At 37.0% G+C, this 18,778-nt stretch overlaps 1 protein-coding gene across 14 annotated transcripts in view; it reads right to left on the reverse strand.

Annotated features, from left to right (window-relative positions):
• LOC108719864 (protein AF-10) overlaps positions 1-18,778 on the reverse strand; it is a 160,494-nt gene that overhangs the window by 58,180 nt on the left and 83,536 nt on the right. For 10 of the 14 annotated variants that reach the window (XR_005962166.1, XM_018269102.2, XM_018269104.2 and 7 more), the window contains 2 exons: positions 4,581-4,676; positions 696-960 (listed from right to left, as the gene is read on the reverse strand). Coding sequence is in view for 13 of the 14 variants with exons in the window: in XM_018269102.2 (XP_018124591.1) it covers positions 696-960; positions 4,581-4,676 (361 nt within the window). In the remaining variant the exon portion in view is untranslated. Of the gene's footprint in view, positions 1-695; positions 961-4,580; positions 4,677-6,002; positions 6,091-18,778 lie in introns of all 14 variants that reach the window. The other 4 variants (XM_041567421.1, XM_041567420.1, XM_018269103.2 and 1 more) reach the window with 3 other exon arrangements.

An 18,778-nucleotide genomic window follows, 5' to 3' on the forward strand; every position in this document is an offset into this window, starting at 1 on the left:
TAGGAGAAACAGAAAGCAGTTTCATTCTAAAGTGCTGGCTCTTTCTGAAAGCACATGACCAGGCAAAATGACCTGAGATGGCTGCCTACACACAGATATTACAAATAAAAAAAAAAAATACATTTGCTGGTTCAGGAATACAATTTTATATTGTAGAGGGAATTATTTGCAGTGTAAACAGTGTAATGTAGAAATAAAAACTACAACATAAAAATCATGACAGAATCCCTTTAAAGTCCAACATGTAAGGTTAATGCACCTTTTCTAGGATTTTACCTAGAACAAGGGCACATATAAAAATAATGTGAAATGGAGGGACAAAGGCAGTATGCCTTAGAGTAATGTTGATACGACTCCACAATTAAACATGCAGGGGCGATCCTGGCCCCTCTGCTACCTGAGGCAGAAGTAGTTGCTGCTGCCCCCCCCCTCCCCCAGAAATTCGCTCTTAAAAGTACCAGGAGCAGCATTTTTGCTGCCCCTGGTACCTAGTGGGGCACTGCCGCCTGAGGCGACAGCCTCAACTCGCCTCATTGGCGAAGCACCCCTGTAAACATGGAGCATAATTGCAAACTACTCCCCATGACAATAGATGGGAATCATCATGTTTGGATTATGCTTTGATCAGAGAGCGAAAGCTATATGACAGCTCCGCACAGAAGATTTTTAAAAAATTCTTAGCACAATTGCTTTACCTTGCTGGAAGGGACTTGTTGCTGTTGAAGAGACAGCACAATTTCTTCCACTGCTAGATTTTCGGCCCCGTTGTATGGTGCTGTGACTTGCAGCTTTCTTTACTTTCATCTCAGAACTCCGGGCTTCCAGTGCTTCCTTTACGGTAATAGGATGTGCAGAAACCTCTTGAAAATTTGCATTGGTAAACCGGGCGGCAGTGTCTTCTATTCGCTTCACTGAGCTTGTCACAGGGTTGCTGTTGTTGTTGCTGCTGCATGTATAGGCCTATGTATATATATATTTTAATAATATTATATAATAATATAAATATATATAAATATATATAAATATATGAAAGAGAAAAAATGCAGTTATCTGGCAAGAATGAAAAGGGATGTAAACCAAAATATATATATATATATATATATATATATATATATATATATATATATATTTATTTACAAATGTAATTGTAAGCAACTATTCCCATCCCATAACTATTTCAGTAGTTTAAAAGATATTCATTGAAACTAAAAGCTGCATTTTTCTGTCCCAATCTGCACTGGTTCTGTTCTTTCCCTTGAAACAATGCAGCCAAAGCAAATCTTGCACACTTCTTCACAAGACAGAATTGCTTGGGTATGGCCATTTATTTGGCAGGAAAATGTGCTGCACTGTGTGAAAAGAAGAAACCTTCAGACAATTCTCCTTTCATGCTTGACCAAAAATCTCAAGTATGACAAATTTACTTTATACCACAAACATAAATATGGCACAAGATCAAACCCCTTTAATTGTAGATCACATGTACAATAACACCACTGCTTCACTTGTTATCCATGTAATAGAAAGGACCCGATACATTAAAGGGCAGATTTTTTTTTTTTTTAAACAAAATGTTCACATTTTTATTTATGGTCAAAACTGTCAAATTCGACTAGAGAGTTATCCAAAGTTTGTTTTTTCTGATTAGATTTTCGAGATTTATCACACCCTTTAAGAATTCAAATTCGACTATTCGCCACCTAAAACCTGCTGATTTACTGTTTCAGTCAATGGGAGTGGTGCAGGGATCAATTTGGAGATGTTTGCAGCCTTCCTGACAATCGAGTTTTTTTTCAGAGAAAAAACTCAAATCGAGTTTGATCGAATGCGATTAAAGGATACAGTAAAAATTGTACCAAGATCCCCTTTCTGTATAATTAGTTTACCTTCCAAGTCATTTACAAATCACAATGCTCAAGGTTCCTGAAAATTAGCCTTGCAACAATTCTAAATAACATATGTATAAAAAGTTATTAATGTAACTCAATTGTACTTTTAAAGTGGACCTGTCACCCAGACACAAAAAGCTGTATAATAAAAGTCCTTTTCAAATTAACATGAAATCCAATTATATATATAATAGGCATAGAGGCAGGGCAGACAATTACTTTCACTTTCCATTCAGCACTTCCTAGATGTCACTGCTCTCCCCACATTCCCCCGTTCTCTTCACCATTTAATTGTGTAGCCGGGGCATGGGGAGGGACATCAGGTCCCCCATTCTGGTGCACAAACAAGATTCTGAGATGATACAAGGCTTGTCTTAATAACAGTGTCCACAAAATGGCTGCTGCCTGCTTGCTATAATTATGAATTCCCAGACCAAAGGAAACAAGAGTCATATAAATTATATAGTGTAATTAAAGTAAATTTTGCTTGACACTGTGATAAAATAGGATTTTGAATATTTTTTTGGTGACGCGTCCCATTTAAATTCCACATTTCATCTATTATTTTCAAAGCACCACCCATAGAAGCTCACATTCCATTTCTAGAATGTTTACAACAGTTTTCGTCAGAAACTTTCAGTGATCGGTTGGTGTTGGTGCACTCGTACAGGAACCTTTTAACTTGTGCATGTTGTTACAGTGTTACTCTTAATTCAACAAACATTTGTCAAGTGCAGCACAACATCTCACTTGTGTGTTTTTTCAAGGCCCTTTTGTATTTGCAGATGTTCCCAAATATATGGGCTTTTCAAACACAGGTGCAATGCCTGCATCTAAATAATATATAACTCCTTTTCACAAGCCACTTAACATATTTGACACAAGACCACACAACAGTCTCAACAATACAGTTAGCCTCCTAGCTACAGAAAAAACACCAGCACTTGTCCAAAAAGAATTATACTTTGACAACTGGGCAACAAGTATGTGCTTCAGGTTATGCACGTCTGGCTGCGATCTCCTTGTTCTGTTCCGAGACAGCAAGTATGTCACGGTCTGGGTAAACCTCTTTGTGGCCATGGGGTTTCTATGGAAAATGTTCTGGGTGAACTGAATTTGTCTGCCTACATTAAAGACATTTTTGTATTTCTCTCTAAGTAAACTATAGGGGTCATTTGTTCAGAGGGCAGTGTGCAAAATACGGGTGCAATTTACAATGTTTTTTAACCTTTGTACACAGCTTTCATTTTTGGAGTTCAGAGTCCTACAGCTACACCTCAAATACAACTCTTGTAGCAAACTGCATTCATAATGGGTGGGCAATGGGTGGATCAATTTAGATAAGGCAAACAGTATGCACAGGACTGGACTGCCCCATGTGATGCTGGGATCTGTATCTCAAGGCAGATTTTATTATCTGATGTAAAGTGCAGACAATAACTACCCAGCAAGTGGGGGTGTGAATGCACCCAGGCTCGACAAAGTGCTAACTAGGGAGTCAGGGCAGATGGAATTTTTTTTGTCATGCATGTGCCAGGATTCCATAGTATGTTTGGGGGGGGGGGGACAATCTACACACACACCATCTCTTTCTAGTAAACTTTTAGTATGCTATAGAATGGCTAATTCAAAGCAACTTTTCAATTGGTGTTGTTTATTTTTTTATAGTTTTTGAATAATTTGCCTTCTCCTTCTGACACTTTCCAGCTTTGAAATTGGGGTCACTGAACACATCTACTTTTTATTACTCGCCTGTCTATTCAGGCCACTCTCCTATTCCTATTCAAATCAATGCATGGTCGCTAGGGTAATTCGTACCCTAGCAACCAGATTACTGAAACTGCAAATTGGAGAGCTGCTAATTCACAAAAAAAACACAAATAATAAAAAATGAAAAGTAATAATACTATAATAATATTACACTCTACATCATAATTAAAGTTGACTCAAGGGTGAATAACCCCTTTAACTGGTCACAGATTCCATAAACTGTTCTAAATTGATACATTGCTTATCTTTATCCATTGATACATTGCTTTATCTTTTATTAGAGAGCTGTTATGCCTGATACAATAACATTGCACAGATGCTGCTGAGAAATGTACCAACTCATGGAGCAAATTGTAACCAAATCAGAATCTGAACACAACTAAACTGAAAAGTGCTTGGAAGGCGAACAACCCCTTTAATAGTGGTCCAGGGATTAGTAAGACACAGATACTCCATCCCACTGCAACTGGTACGTAAACAGTTCTGAAGGACCCCCAACACATACATTAAAGCAGTGATCCCCAACCAGTAGCTCATGAGCAACATGTTGCTCTCCAACCCCTTGGATGTTGCTCCCAGTGGCCTCACACCAAGTGCTTATTTTTGAATTCCAGGCTTGGAGGCAAGTTTGTACCATGTGTACTGCCAAACAGAGCCTCTAGTAGGTTGACAATCCACATAGGGGCTACCAAATGGCCAATCACAGCCCTTGTTGGGCACCCCAAGAAAATTTTTCATGCTTGTGTTGCTCCCAAACTCCTTTTACTACTGAATGTTGCTCACGGGTTCAAAAGGTTGGGGATCCCCAACACATACATTATGAAAGATGGCATTACTGCATTGCCCAAGGAACAACTTGATCTATTTCAGCATTTCTTACAAGGCAGGTTTCTTTAATAAAAGCACACAGGGAAAACTCACCTTTTCAGAAGTCACACTCAGAGAGGTGACTAACGATGGCAGTGGCTCCATTTGCTTTCTGGATTTCTGCCTGTGCTTTTCTTTCTCTTTATGCTTCTAGAGTGAAGAAGAGAAATTAACATTTGCTTGCTTTCAGTGACTCATAGTTACAACAAATTCCGTTTTCAATATCTGGACAATAACCGAAAAAGTAATAATTACACAGTGGCCTTGGTGATTTTTTTGTTTATTATGCAGCAGTACAAAAAAATAGCAGGTGGCTAATGATCACTTTGCTGGAACTGGATTGGTCTCTGCAAATGACCATTTCAGCGTACGTCATGGAGCGTTAAACTGATAAAAACGAAGAGCCCTAATGTCCATTTAAACTTGCAGAATATATGCTCTCTGTAACATAACTGTGATATCAATGTTTATCTTCACTACACATAAAAGAAGAAACAAGCAATGGAATGCAGTGTTTAGGCACATTTGACAGGCAATTACAAGCCAGAAGCAAGTAATCCACGAGGGCCATATTAGATTTATAAGCAAAGTGTGAAAAACACTGATCTAAAGCAGTATTCTATAAAATATAATCACAAGTATCTAAAAGTGCATGTTTATTTGATTTGGGTCCCCCACCCACAACTGGAGCACCTGTAGAGCTGCAGAGTTAGGCAGGCTGAATACGGCTATGAAGCATCCTAGTACAGGTATGGGACCTGTTATCCAGAATACTAGGGACCTGGGGTTTTCCAGATAAGGGATCTTTCTGTAATTTGGATCTTCATATCTTAAGTCTATTAGAAAATCATGTACACATTAAATAAACCCAATAGGCTGGTTTTGCTTTCAATAAGAATTAGTTAATTAGGGATGCACCGAATACACTATTTTCGATTCATCTGATCCCCCGAATCTTTCGCGAAAGATTCGGCTGAATCCGAATTCGGCCTTCAACTGGGTAGAAGGATTTGGCTGAATCCTGCTGAAAAAGGCCAAATCCGAACCAAATTCTGGATTCTGTGCATCCCTATTAATTATAGCTTAGTTGGGATCAAGTACAAGGTACTGTTTTATTATTACAGAGAAAAAGGAAATCATTTCTAAATAGTTGGATTATTTGATTATAATGGAGTCTATGGGAGACAGCCTCTCCGTAATTCAGAGCTTTCTGGAAAAACGGGTTTCCAGACAATGGATCCCATACCTATGGTACAAATATGTCCAACTGGAGGCCCACCGGCAGCATGTTACCCTCCAAATTATTGTAATGGCCCCATGCCTGCCATGACTCTAAACTGCTGTGTATTATATCAGCATTTGGCTAGAGTGAAAAAGGAAATACATTATAAACATTTGAATTATTTGATTAAAATGGGAGTCTATGGGAGATGACTGTCCCATATTTTGGAGCTCTCTGGATAACATATCCCATACCTTGGCCAAAGATTGGTTCATAATGAAGGTCTTTGCAGGTCTGATGAGAGAGAAATGGTGTGCTCCTTGTCTGAAGAGGTTCTGTAACCTGGTAGATATGGTCAGAAAGGCCATCAGGAATCATACTCTGGCCAATAAGCTACAAACTCAGTTTGAAGGGGTTATAGCTCCTGCTACCTCCTACTTATAGGGAATCTTACATCAGTGTATGAAGCTTCCTCTCTTCAAAAAGCAGTTATTTTGATGCAAAAATAGTAAAAAATAACTTTTCTACCTACACGTGTAAGCCACATAACAGTATACCCTTTTAAGTCTCCTATTATTATTGGACTAAATTGAAACAAGTGTTATAAGAGGGGAGGTTCACCAGAACTTCATGTTCTTATTTATAACATGGCATAGGACTGTACAGAACCAAACCATGGCCAAACACAACAATATGGGGCATATTTATCGAAGGTCGAAGTTAAAAAAACTTGAACTTCGAATTCAAAAAGACATTATCGAATGGTGGTCAAAGTTTTTTGAGGTGGAAGTGGGCCTACTTTGAATCGTACGATTCGAAGTAGCGCTACTTCGATTCAAAGTTTTTTTTACTTTGACTTTCTATCTCCCAAACTCCCCCAATTGCCTCCATAAGGGTTCTAGGAGGTCCCCCATAGTCTAAAACAGCACTTCGGCAGCTTTTAGGTGGCGAATGGTCGAAGTCGAAGTTTTAAAGAGACACTACTTCAAAAAAATTTGACCTTCAAATTTCGAAGTTGGTCTATTCGATGGTCGAAGTACCCAAAAATTACTTCGAAATTCGAAGTTTTTAACTTCGAACCTTCACTTCGACCTTTGATAAATCTGCCCCTATATGTTTTAGGTATTATATATGTGATTTGGTGATTAGACTCCCATATTTAAGTACACCCACATGTGAGTTAATATGACGTCTGTCAGCATTAGATATCTTTCAATGAGGATTAATAAAAAATACATTCGAATATCCCCATGGATCACAGAAAGAAGAGTGAAGGTGAATATTCACTACCAAACCCCACTTCTTTCCTTCTGTGAACAAAATGATTCCTCGGCTGCATTAAGATACAGTAAATCCTGAACAAGTTAATTCTATGCTCGTCAGAAAAAGAAAACAAAAATTATGACCCCCTACCTTTGCGAGACAGGCAATTGAAACCATGACAAAAACAAGTCTTATTGAATATCAGAGGTATTCTCCAGCTAGCTAACCTTTTACTGGCTTCTGGAATCTCAGGAGACATCTGAGGGTACTACTGACACTAACAATAAACATCAGTCATGTGATGCACAGTTGTGCTATTGAAATGGCTGCACAACTGCCAAATTCCCTTTTCCCACCCAACCTGAAATGCTACACAATACGGGTAGAAATAATACAAACTACTCTACAAAGCAGCCATTCAGTCACTAGAAGCAAAATGATTCTACTGATAAATTCAATTGCGACAATGAGTGAACTTTGGACCTCCTCTGCCAAAAAAAAGACTATATTTACTAAAAAGCCACGCACATAAGATCTCTAACTCTCTCTAAATCTCTAATCAGCTGCTAAACTGGGTAGATCAAGTTGCCTAACCTGGCTACACTAAGGGGCAAATTTACTAAAGGGCAAAGTGACTAACGCTGGCGAAAATTTGCCAGCATGATTGGGTACTTCGCCAATTTACGAACGGGCATTGTCGTAAATTCACTAGCGAAGGAGATAGACTCTAGCGCTACTTCGCACTCTAACGGCAGGCGAATTTTCACACTGGCAAATGGACTTAACTACGCAAATTCACTAAGATGCGGATTTTACTGAACGTTACCTCTTGCGCCAGACTTGCCTTCGCCACCTCAGACCAGGCTAAGTGCAATAGAGTAGATAGGACTTCTTCCAAATTTAGTTGAAATTTTCCCAAAAAACGCTCATTTAATTTTTTCAGGGTGACAGGCTGCAAAAGAGCGTACTTTTTTTTAGGGTACCCAGCTTCCCCCCTACATTTCCTTACATATGGCACATAAACTATACACTGGGCTCATGTGTAGGGTATTATAACAACTTTATTTTATTTTATTAAGGTTCAGTGGGCCTCTGTAATGTAATGTATTTGCAGCAACATATACGTCCATTGAAATTTAACTTCCCGCCGTATGCAAATTAGCCAACGCTAGCGCAACTTAGCTTTGCTTGCCGAATTAACGTTATCGAAACTTTGCCATAGTTCGGCGCCCTGGACGCAACTAGTGAATTAGCTTTGTCCTGGCGAATTTTCACCTGGCGAAGTGTGGCGATGTGAGCAAATCCGTCGCTGGCGAATTTTAGGAGGTTAGTGAATTTGCCCCTAAGAGAGATATACAAAGAATAACTACACCCATTCAAGTTGTGAATAAAAGTAAATAAAAGAAAATTCACATAAATTCGAACTTTGATAAATAACCCCCTTAATTCCACATGTTCATAATCCATTTGTGCAGATTTGAAGGCAAAGCATTTCTTCTCAATGGTAATCAGAGCAAATGCATTTTGAAGCACAAGCCCAGGAGCTTATTTTCCCTTCCTTACATCACCAACCCCTTTTAGATAACCACAAGCTACATGATCTTTCACATTACCTTTGGGAATGCCTCCAATAATAGAGGCAGTTTGTATTCTCCCAAGGTTCCACGCGAATAAAGTCACAAGAAGACAGGCAAGAAATAATGGATTGCCATCTGCACAATACATCAGTTAAGCTGCCCCCATTTGAAAAGCTGAATACAGTGAAAACAAAGAAGTAAAACTCGATCATGTGTCGCCATGGACCTACAATCATAGGTGCATAGATGGAACACTTTAACCTTTTCAACATTCTAGAGCCTTGCACAATTTTAGAAGTTCACCTTAACCAAACACCTGCAAAGCAGATGATGACAATCTGATGTTGGAAGATGCAGATCAGGATGAAAATCATTTAAAGCCACTTAAAAAAACTCCCCCAGAGAAAACTGACTTAGATGATATCTATTGTCAACATACAAAGGTTAATTTAAAGGTGAAGTTCCCTTCAAGGATTATGGATTCTTTCAACGCAAAGGGTTTAAAATGAAAGCATACCATTAATATTTTAAAATCCCAAGCAATATTTGAAATGGAGCTGCACAGGCAGACATTCATACAAAATCAATGCAGTCCCACTATGGGAACGGCCATAATGGCTTCTATTCAGTAGCTTTGTAACATTATCTTATACGTTATGCTTTTAATAATGAAAAAACTTTTACCTAGAATTTTGCGGGTGTATTAAGTCCAAGCCCATAAAGTTTATAACAAAACTATCTTTTAGTGCCTCATGGCACACTTCTCCAATCCAAATAAGCTTTTGTGGGGGGAATTATTGATATTATTATTAATTTAAATCATGGAATACCTCAGTCCTTAGATAATTTAAATGTTTTTTATGGTTTTTTTAATCACACAGGGGCAGTGTAATGTTAAGCATGTATCAAATTCATAATTTTGCCAAATTACCAAATGTATTACCAATTCTTAAAAAAAATTTAAATTCGCAACCAAATCTGAACACCAATTTTCATATTTAAATTTAAATCAATAAAAAAATGTCAACAGTTGTAAACAAAACTTAATTGTGTTCAAATGTCCTGAGCTTCTAATAATTTTAAGGGTTTAGATTTGGTAGGACTTCGCTAAATCCTGAACCAAAATGCTTGATTCAAACTCTCATTTGCATATTTAGAAAAAGTTAATCATAATTCTATATACAAAAGAAAACACTTTTTGCAAAATATGGGCTCAACTCAATTTACATTACTAACTTTTTGATTTTACCTTTGGTTCAGGATTTAGCTACCAAATCCAAATCGTTAATTCATAAGAAGCTCTGGCAAATTGAAACTCAGTTCAGTTTTCATACAGCATTATGGTTTTAGATACAAAAAGTGCATCAGACTGAATCAGACTGAATCATGGATCTAATTCATTCCTCATCTCAGAGTGAGTGTGTGAGAGTGTGTTTGTATACGGACAGATATGTTTATTTAAGATTTTTTTTTTTTCACAGCCCTTAGAATGGAAGAAAAGCCTGAAAAAAGATTGTATAAAGAGGTTGCTATTAAAGCAATCCACTCAATCTTATAGAATCTGGGCACTCTACAATCATACGGCACTAGAAGCCAGCAAGACACCTGTGGTCTCAAGCTAACAATTTTTTTATGTGATAGGAAAAAAATTAATTAAGGGGCAGATTTAATAAGGGTCCAATTGTAAATTCGAATTCTCAAAAAAATGTTATGGTCAAAACTCTCAAATTCAAATTGTGAATTATCCAAACTCGATCCGAGCTTTAATTTCAATTTTGAGATTTATCATATTCTGACCCTTTAAAAACCTGGAATTCGACTTTTTGTCATCTAAAACCTGCCAAGTTATGTATAAGTCAATGGGAGAGGTCCAGGGACCATTTTGAACAATTTACCAGCCTTACTGACATTCAAGTTTTTTTTTAAGAGAGAAAAAACTTGAATCAAGTTTAGTCGAATTTGATTCAAATTGGTCGAGACTTATCATACTCTGACCCTTTAAAAACCTTGAATTTGACTATTTGTCATCTAAAACCTTTCGAGTTATGTATAAGTCAATGGGAGAGGTCCAGAGACCAATTTGGACATTTCACTAGCCTTCCCGACATTCGAGTTTTTTTTCAGGGAAAAAACTCGAATCTAGTTTAGTCGAATTTTTTTAAATTCGATTCGAGTTTTCGATAAAATATGTGCGAGATATTTTATGAAATATTTATGAAATAACCTCCCAATCGAATTTCAAGTATATTCGAATTTGAAGGAGTTTAAAAAAAAGCTCACATGAATTCGAAATTCGACCTTTGACAAATGTGTCTCTAAATGTGTATTCAATTTCATGTACTTTTTTTTAGGTATAATAATATACATTTAGAATGTTTTAGATATCTGGAGAACATGAAAAATATTCTAATGTTTTCTAGTTCTGAAGTCTTAATTCACTGACATGGTGTTAGAAACATCTCGAGTAAAAAGAATATAGGAGTCTTAAAAGTACAAGCTTTTAGGGCCATTAACGGCTCCACGGACTATAATATACTGTATGCCCATCATTTTTCCCCCCAAGTGCTCTGTGGTTCATGACTTGCATTCTGAAAAACACATATTGAGAAGCTAAATGGTGATATTTTAAGTTGCCCCCTATTTCGTGCTATAAATGAAATGTATTTTACTGTACATTTCGCACTGAGCCTCACAGTCGAGAGCAAGTGCTTCTCGATTTGGATAAAGCTTCTCCACTGAGCTAACTAAATCAAAGTGGTAGACGACTTGCAAGACAGCAGGGAGGCAAATTAGTATTTAGTCATGCTCTTTATATTTTTATTAAAAGATTAAAACTCCGTGTGAAACGCATGGCATGCTGCCACTGTCGAGTGGTTGGCTGCCAGCACTATCACAAACACATGCCAACAAGGAATCGATCTAAGCTCATGAAATTGTCTTACCGTTCAACGCACCTCACACTGGTAAGCGTGGATTTATTGCAAAACAATATTAATGAAACCTGTTAAAGAATCAATCAGTAAAGTAGGGGAAATGTTATTCATGTTGATTTTTTTTTTAAACACTGTAAATGGGCTACTCCTGTGAACAAGTCATTTTTAGGAATGTAACAGAATTTCAGGAAAAAAGTTAATTTCTGGATGACAAAAAATAAAGTAATACGACCAGCTTTTGATGGATAACCTCACGGCATAATGACCCCTATACTTTTTAATAAATGTGTTAGGCAATAATATCATGGATAGAAAATTAAGGAATGGTTATAAAAATAACTGCTAACATATTAGACTAGATAAAGTGACCTGGAAAGACATCAAACCTTCAATTATATATTGCTATAGCATTGGAACATGTAATTGCTATTTTTGGTAACCGATATGTTATTGGAATAAAGTACAGGAATGGGATCTGTTAACCAGAAACTCAGTATCCAAAAGCTCAGAATTAGGGGCTATTGCCATGGACTCCACTTTTATCAAATAACTGAAAATTTCCTATAAAACATTTTTACTGATACACTCTAATATCTACTCAATACTGGAAAGCGGGACAAAAAGATCTACTGTGTGTATCGCGACAGAAATGTGTTTGGCCACGCCCATTTTATGTCCTCACATCCTGATTATTATGTCTATTTTACAAAATTTGGAAGGTTTGAACACATTTCTGTGAGTTTTAGGGCAATGTTTTAGAAGTTATAACAGTTTTGCTAATTAAGGTGAAATTGCCCTTAAATCTGCTAGTCTCAGTTCTCCCAAGAGACATGCTTATCATAAATAGTTATTATTGTTTATTTGCTTATCTTAAAAAGTTATCAAAAAAAACTCTTATTTTCATTAAGTTTCAGAAACTTTGTATCTTTTTCTGTTGTCAGTGCAGGAGATCAAAGAGAAACTCAGGGCTTTTAAATAAAAATCCAGAACTGCAGGCTGAGCTGTCTAAAAATCGGGACTGTCCCCCAGGTCTCGTGTATTATGGTCCCATACCTGTATCAAAAATAATTTATGTTTATTAGGTCAACATTTCAACATCACACAAGGATGTCTTCCTCTAGGATGTCCTGAGGAAGATGTCCATGTGTGATACTGAAACGTTGACCTAATAAACATAAGAATATATTTTTGATACTAAACCCAGAGTACGCCAGTAATAACTTTTTGTACGTGCAATTGAACTGTTTTGGGAAATAATGAGAGATTATTGTAAGAAGAATATTCTCTATAATAATAAAACAGTAGCGTGTCATTGATTCTAACCAAGATATAATGAAGCCTTATTGGAGGCAAAACAATTCTATTGGGTTTAATATTTGAATGATTTTTGAGTAGACTTAAGGTATGGTGATCCAAAATACAATAAGACCCCTTATCCAGAAAACCCCATGCCCTGGGTATTCTCGATAACAGATCCCATATCTGTATTATTTTCCTTTATTCAAGCGTGGTTTTGGGACCTGTAGCACAGCAATCAGAAAAATCAGAGGGAAATTATCTCTCTCCCACAATGCTCAATTAGACATAGCTGTGGAAAATAACATGGGTTACTCAGGCTGAAAAGACTGTACCGGTGTTGGAACTTAGTCATGATTTGTGATAAAGGTGTGGGGCTGGGAGTGAGTGGTCTGTGCAGGAAATAGAGCTTGTGAAGCAGACAGAGTGAAATATTTTTCATGCTTAAATTGGCAAAGATAGGAAATGGTGCTTTATTGCCCATGGAAATCTCCTCTCCCATGGGCCCAAAAATACTAACTGCACTGATCAATTAGAATTGCCCCTAAAGCACTTTACATGGGGCTATCCTGGATAATTGCGTGTACCTTCTTCTGCCTTTCTGTACTACTACCAGGTATCATCGCATTGTTTTACATGCAGCATTTCCAATTGATCTGGAGGAGGTGGTATTTTAGGGTTTTTTTGTTGAGAGACTTCCACAGGACAGGTTCCATAGATATTTGGACTGCCAGTGAAATAATTTGTTCTAGATTCCAAAGAATAAACTTTTTTTGTACATGTACAATCTCATGTGGGGGATCTTGCTGCAAATAAAACACAGGCATGGACCTGTTTGAATTTATACAGGGTGTCATAGTCTCTGAAAAATGTATTTCAACTCCTACCATTTGATTGAACTAGATAGATAGATAGATAGATTAGATCAGGCATGTCCAAAGTCAGGCCCGGGGGCCAATTGCGGCCCATTTTCAAATTTACACCGGCCTTCAGCCTCCGTCAAGAAATGAATAATAATGCGACCCTCCTGCACAGTGCAATGAGGAATCATGTAGCCGTAGCAGTAATATTTAGGCACATTAGTGAAATGATCTGCCACTTGGTCTATACTGCTGCCTGTGTGCTGAAGGTGTTAGCAATAAACACGTACTGGCACGTATTGACGCTCCGCTCTCGCATACTTCTTTAGGGCTGCAGATGCAGAGAATAAATCCAAACAGACTTCACTTCCTAAACACTGTGTATGTGTCCGTCTTCAGGAGTGAATGATCCTGATCGCAAGCTAGCTACCTCGGAATGGATGTCAGCAGTGTCGGACTGGGACACCAGGGGCCCACCAAGTAATCTTAGACCAGGGGCACACTTTTACTATTATTCTTCCTCTTCTCACTCAACCTCTATTCTCCTTGTCTCTTTTCTTTACATACTATAATCTATTATTCCATCTATTTAGCCTCTTTGTTCTCATATAAATAAGGAATGCCATGAAATAAGCCAAATGTCGAACAACATGAGGGCCCACAGACACCTGGGCCCCCCGGGACTTTTCCTGGTATCCCGGTGGGCCATTCTAACACTGGATGTCAGGCTGAATGGTCGGCCCCCACACATTTTCACCTCACCAAATCTGGCCCTCATTGCAAAAAGTTTGGACGCCCCTGGATTAGATAGATAGATAGATAGATAGATAGACGGATATAATGAAAATCCAATTAGAAAATGAGTCAAGCAGCAAATTAAATAAATAAATAAAATCATTAGTATGAATGCAAACAAAATATAAAGAAGGAGTCAATGTAAAGCACTGCTTCCTTAAAGTGTTGTATGAAGTAATTTAAAGGAAAACTATACCCCCAAAATGAATACTTAAGCAACAGATAGTTTATATCAAATTGAATGACATATTAAAGAATCTTACCAAACTGGAATATATATTTACATAAATATTGCCCTTTTACATCTCTTGCCTTGAACCACCATTTCGTGACTCTATCTGTGCTGCCTCAGAGATCACCTGACCAGAAATACTACAACACTAACTGTAACAGGAAGAAGTGAGGAAGCAAAAGACAGAACTCTGTCTGTTAATTGGCTCATGTGACCTTACATGTGACCTTACATGTGGTTTGTATGTGTGCACAGTGAATCTTACGATCTCAGGGGGCGGCCCTTATTTTTTTAAATGGCAATTTTCTATTTATGATTACCCAATGGCACATACTACTAAAAAAGTATATTAATATGATAATGGTTCATTTACATGAAGCAGGGTTTTACACATGAGCTGTTTTACTCAGTATCTTTTAATAGAGACCTACATTGTTTGGGGGGTATAGTTTTCCTTTAAGCAGTTCAGTGTAGTTGAACAGCACAGACCAATGCTGTCAAACTCCGTTAACAGTTAGATGTGCCTCTCATTTTTATTATAGAATGGAGCATGCTTACTACTAAATAAAGAGAAAAATACTTCTTTTAAAAAAAACATTTTTAAATTCACGTCAAAACAAGGCAATTCACCTCAAGTCCCTAACATCTAAGATTAAAATATACCTGAATATGAATGAGGTGACTACTAGTCTTATCTGATCATGTATTAATTCAACCACTGTTTGCCCAGAATTTTTTGTGCCAAACCCGTATATCCTGGGACATGACCTAACACTCAAGAGCAAAGCCCATGTAGATACAAATACTGTAACTACTAGCATATGGAAAGTCTTGTACTGAGCTATGACTAGAGAGCTTTTAATAACCCACTGTGCCCTTTTTATTTACAAATACCCTTGCTAAACTTAACTGAACTAGAAATGGTTAATACTTAGCAAATAAGAAAATTAAAACGAAACTATTTCTTTTTTTTTTTAAAAAAATGGATTTAATGATTTACTCTTTGTTCAAACCATCATTCAAGCCACTTTCAAGATGAAACAACCGCTTGAGCAAATAAAGGATACAGAGTTTATTTAAACTAGCTAACTACCTAAAAGCATTTTCCCAGAGTCAATTAGGCAGGTTAAATTCAGTCACGCTTAGGACCATGGATACAATTTCTAAGGAAGACCAGCTGCCCAATATTTTGGATAAATGGGAAGAGAAGGAACTCCTGCAACTTTTAATGAAAATGAATTTTTCAGGAATGTTGGAAAGAAGTTACTGAACTCTGTGATGTTACATAGAAAATGATGCCGGCGCGATGAATTGGAAGCCATCGCACCCAAAATTGGATGCCGACCCCCTCCGACAACCTTCCCGACCCCTCCCGAACCACCAATTGAAAAGTTGCTTGGAATCACCCATTCTAGAAAATAATCAAAGTTAAATTAAAGGTAAACCACCCATTTAAGGGTGTCATTTGTGTCACACAATGTACTGAAACTTGTAGGGGGGAAAAAAAAATAAAAATGTATTCCCTGTTGCAAAATATGAGAATATAACAAATTATCTTTGAGTTCTATGGCCCTTTGCCTCATACTGTTATACAAAGTCCTTAGTGACTGTTGATTCCTTATATTTTGCAATATGGGTTCCATTATTCCATATTCTGTCCTCAGCGTCAGCACATTTTGGGCCCATCAAGGCAACTTGTCAGTGTCTGGTTAGACATAAAGGGAAAATACAGCTTTATACTCTATGCCAGAGGTCCCCCCATTTACCCGTAAGTAATATTCAGATGAAAGAGTTGGGGAGCAACACCAGCATGAAAAATGTTCCTGGATGGTGAAAACGAAGTGCTGTAAATGGGGTTTTGATAGTCCTATGTGGTCTGGCAGCCTACAGGAGGCTCTGTTTGGCAGTACTTCTGGTTTTTATGCAAACAAAATTGCCACAAGCCAGGAATTCAAAAATAAGCACCTGCTTTGCAGCCTCTGAAAGCAACATCCAAGAGGTTGGGGATTCTAAGCACTTGGGCATGTAGAAGCGTTTGTCATTTTGCTGATGGAGCTGTGAAAAAGAAGCCCAGAATCTATCTAGTCACCTAACAAAGAGGTTCTTATGAACAAAACCCAACAAGTAAATCAGTCTCACACTTTTAACTGACCTGATACCTGCCTAAAGAAAGACTATATGCTATAAGTAACAAACTTTTACCTGACTACACTGACTTGTGCTTTGTTTTACTTCCTTCAGTAGTAGATGTTTCCAGTTTGGCTCAAGTTAGTAGTTATCAGAGAGCTGCTTTAGCTGTGCTTTCACGAAGGGGGTTATTTTACTATTAAATCTGATTTTTTTTGTGGAAAAACAACCTTGACTTTTTCGGAATTTATTAAACCACGAGGGTGTTAAAAGTCCGAATAAAAAAGTACTCCAACTCAGACCTGCCGAGTTCATGTAGAAGACAATGAGTGAAGTCCTGAAGACATCTTGATCTGCCCTGGATTTTGTGCAATCATCCAAAGATATCGCAGTTTTTGGGCAGAAAATCTGAAAAATCCGTCCGATTCTATTTTTTCATGATTTATTAAAACAATTTTCCTGCACAGGACACTTTCAGAAAAATGTATTGATAAGTAAGGGGAAATACCTGTGCGGATTTGGTTGGAGTAGCTTTTAGAAAATACTCTATTTTTGGATTTTGATAAATAACCCCCTTAGTGTACCACTGTTCCAACATGTCAGAACATTGAGGGGAAAGTAGGTCCTTTATAACACATTTCCACTGATGATGGTCATTTCTCTGGGGTACCATGGCAACGTAAGAGTTCATTCACCCTCATTACTGTACTTCCCATAATAGTTGTATAAAAGGGCACTCGTGGTTGTAGAAAAAAGACTGAATGCATGCTGTAGATTGTTTTTAAGCAAGCAGATATTGTGCACCTTGTGAATGGATACATTTTATTTATATATATATATATATATATATATATATATATATATATATATATATATATATATATAAAAAACACGTTCTGATGCATTTGTGATATTTTATTTTTGATATTTGACATAAAATGTCAAAATATCAAAATGTAAAAAAAAATGTAAAAATGTCAAAAATGTAAAATTATATTTTAAGTGAGATTTATTTATTGCCCACTTTCTTCGCTTAATATGTACACTTTGATTTAAGTCCCAAGTGTGGGAGAGCTCAGGTCTTAAGTAATGATGTAAAGCCACAACAGCTTATTTAGGAAAACAGCACACCGGATGTGTTAATCTCTGTCATTTTCCAAATACATTACTGAAATGCCACATGGGAGAAATATTCTAGTGAAAAGACAGACTTTAAAATATATTTGCTATTATGTGCAAGCCAGTATACCTCCATGTTTGTAAAAGAAGTTCTAATTCATCTATACACTTCTGCACAAAGCTGGCATACCATTAGCATAATCTTTGCTATCGACCATACAGTGTCTAGACTAAAATTAAAAAATATCGCATATTTTTAGCATATTAAACTTTTTTTTTAAGTCCAAAAGCTAAAAACTCAGTTATTTTTTATTTTTTTATTTTTTTACTATAAAATACGATTTTTTTGTGGAAAAATAACTTTTTTTGAGATGCAAAAAGTCAGAATCTGAAAAAAAATGCACCATCTCAGATATGCCAAGATTGTAAATAAAATATAAGAAAAATTCAGATTTTGATAAATAACCCCCTTAGAGTATAAACTTATTATGTCATATAGAAAAAGTCTTTTGAATCCTTTCCATATCACAAATCTTTTTTTGTTCCTTTCCTTAGTTGTCCCACTGAAGGGGATACATGTGACCCCCACCTTTCTCCACAAAATCTTGAAAATGCTGAAATTTTCTTTTAAACATTATGAGAGACTATTAAAAGAAATGGCCACAGAGATGGTTTCTTAACTAGAGAGGAGAAAATGTATGTGTGCCATCTTCTTCTCGCCCTGAACATAAGTCCTCAAAAGTTTCTTAATTCTACTCTCAAGTCATGGCACACTTGTTAAGTCATGGTCCATGTTGGCCCTGTAGTTACCACCTGCTTTAATATACT

This window comes from Xenopus laevis, chromosome 6S, assembly GCF_017654675.1.
Source record: "Xenopus laevis strain J_2021 chromosome 6S, Xenopus_laevis_v10.1, whole genome shotgun sequence".
In the NCBI taxonomy this organism is placed as follows: domain Eukaryota; kingdom Metazoa; phylum Chordata; class Amphibia; order Anura; family Pipidae; genus Xenopus; species Xenopus laevis.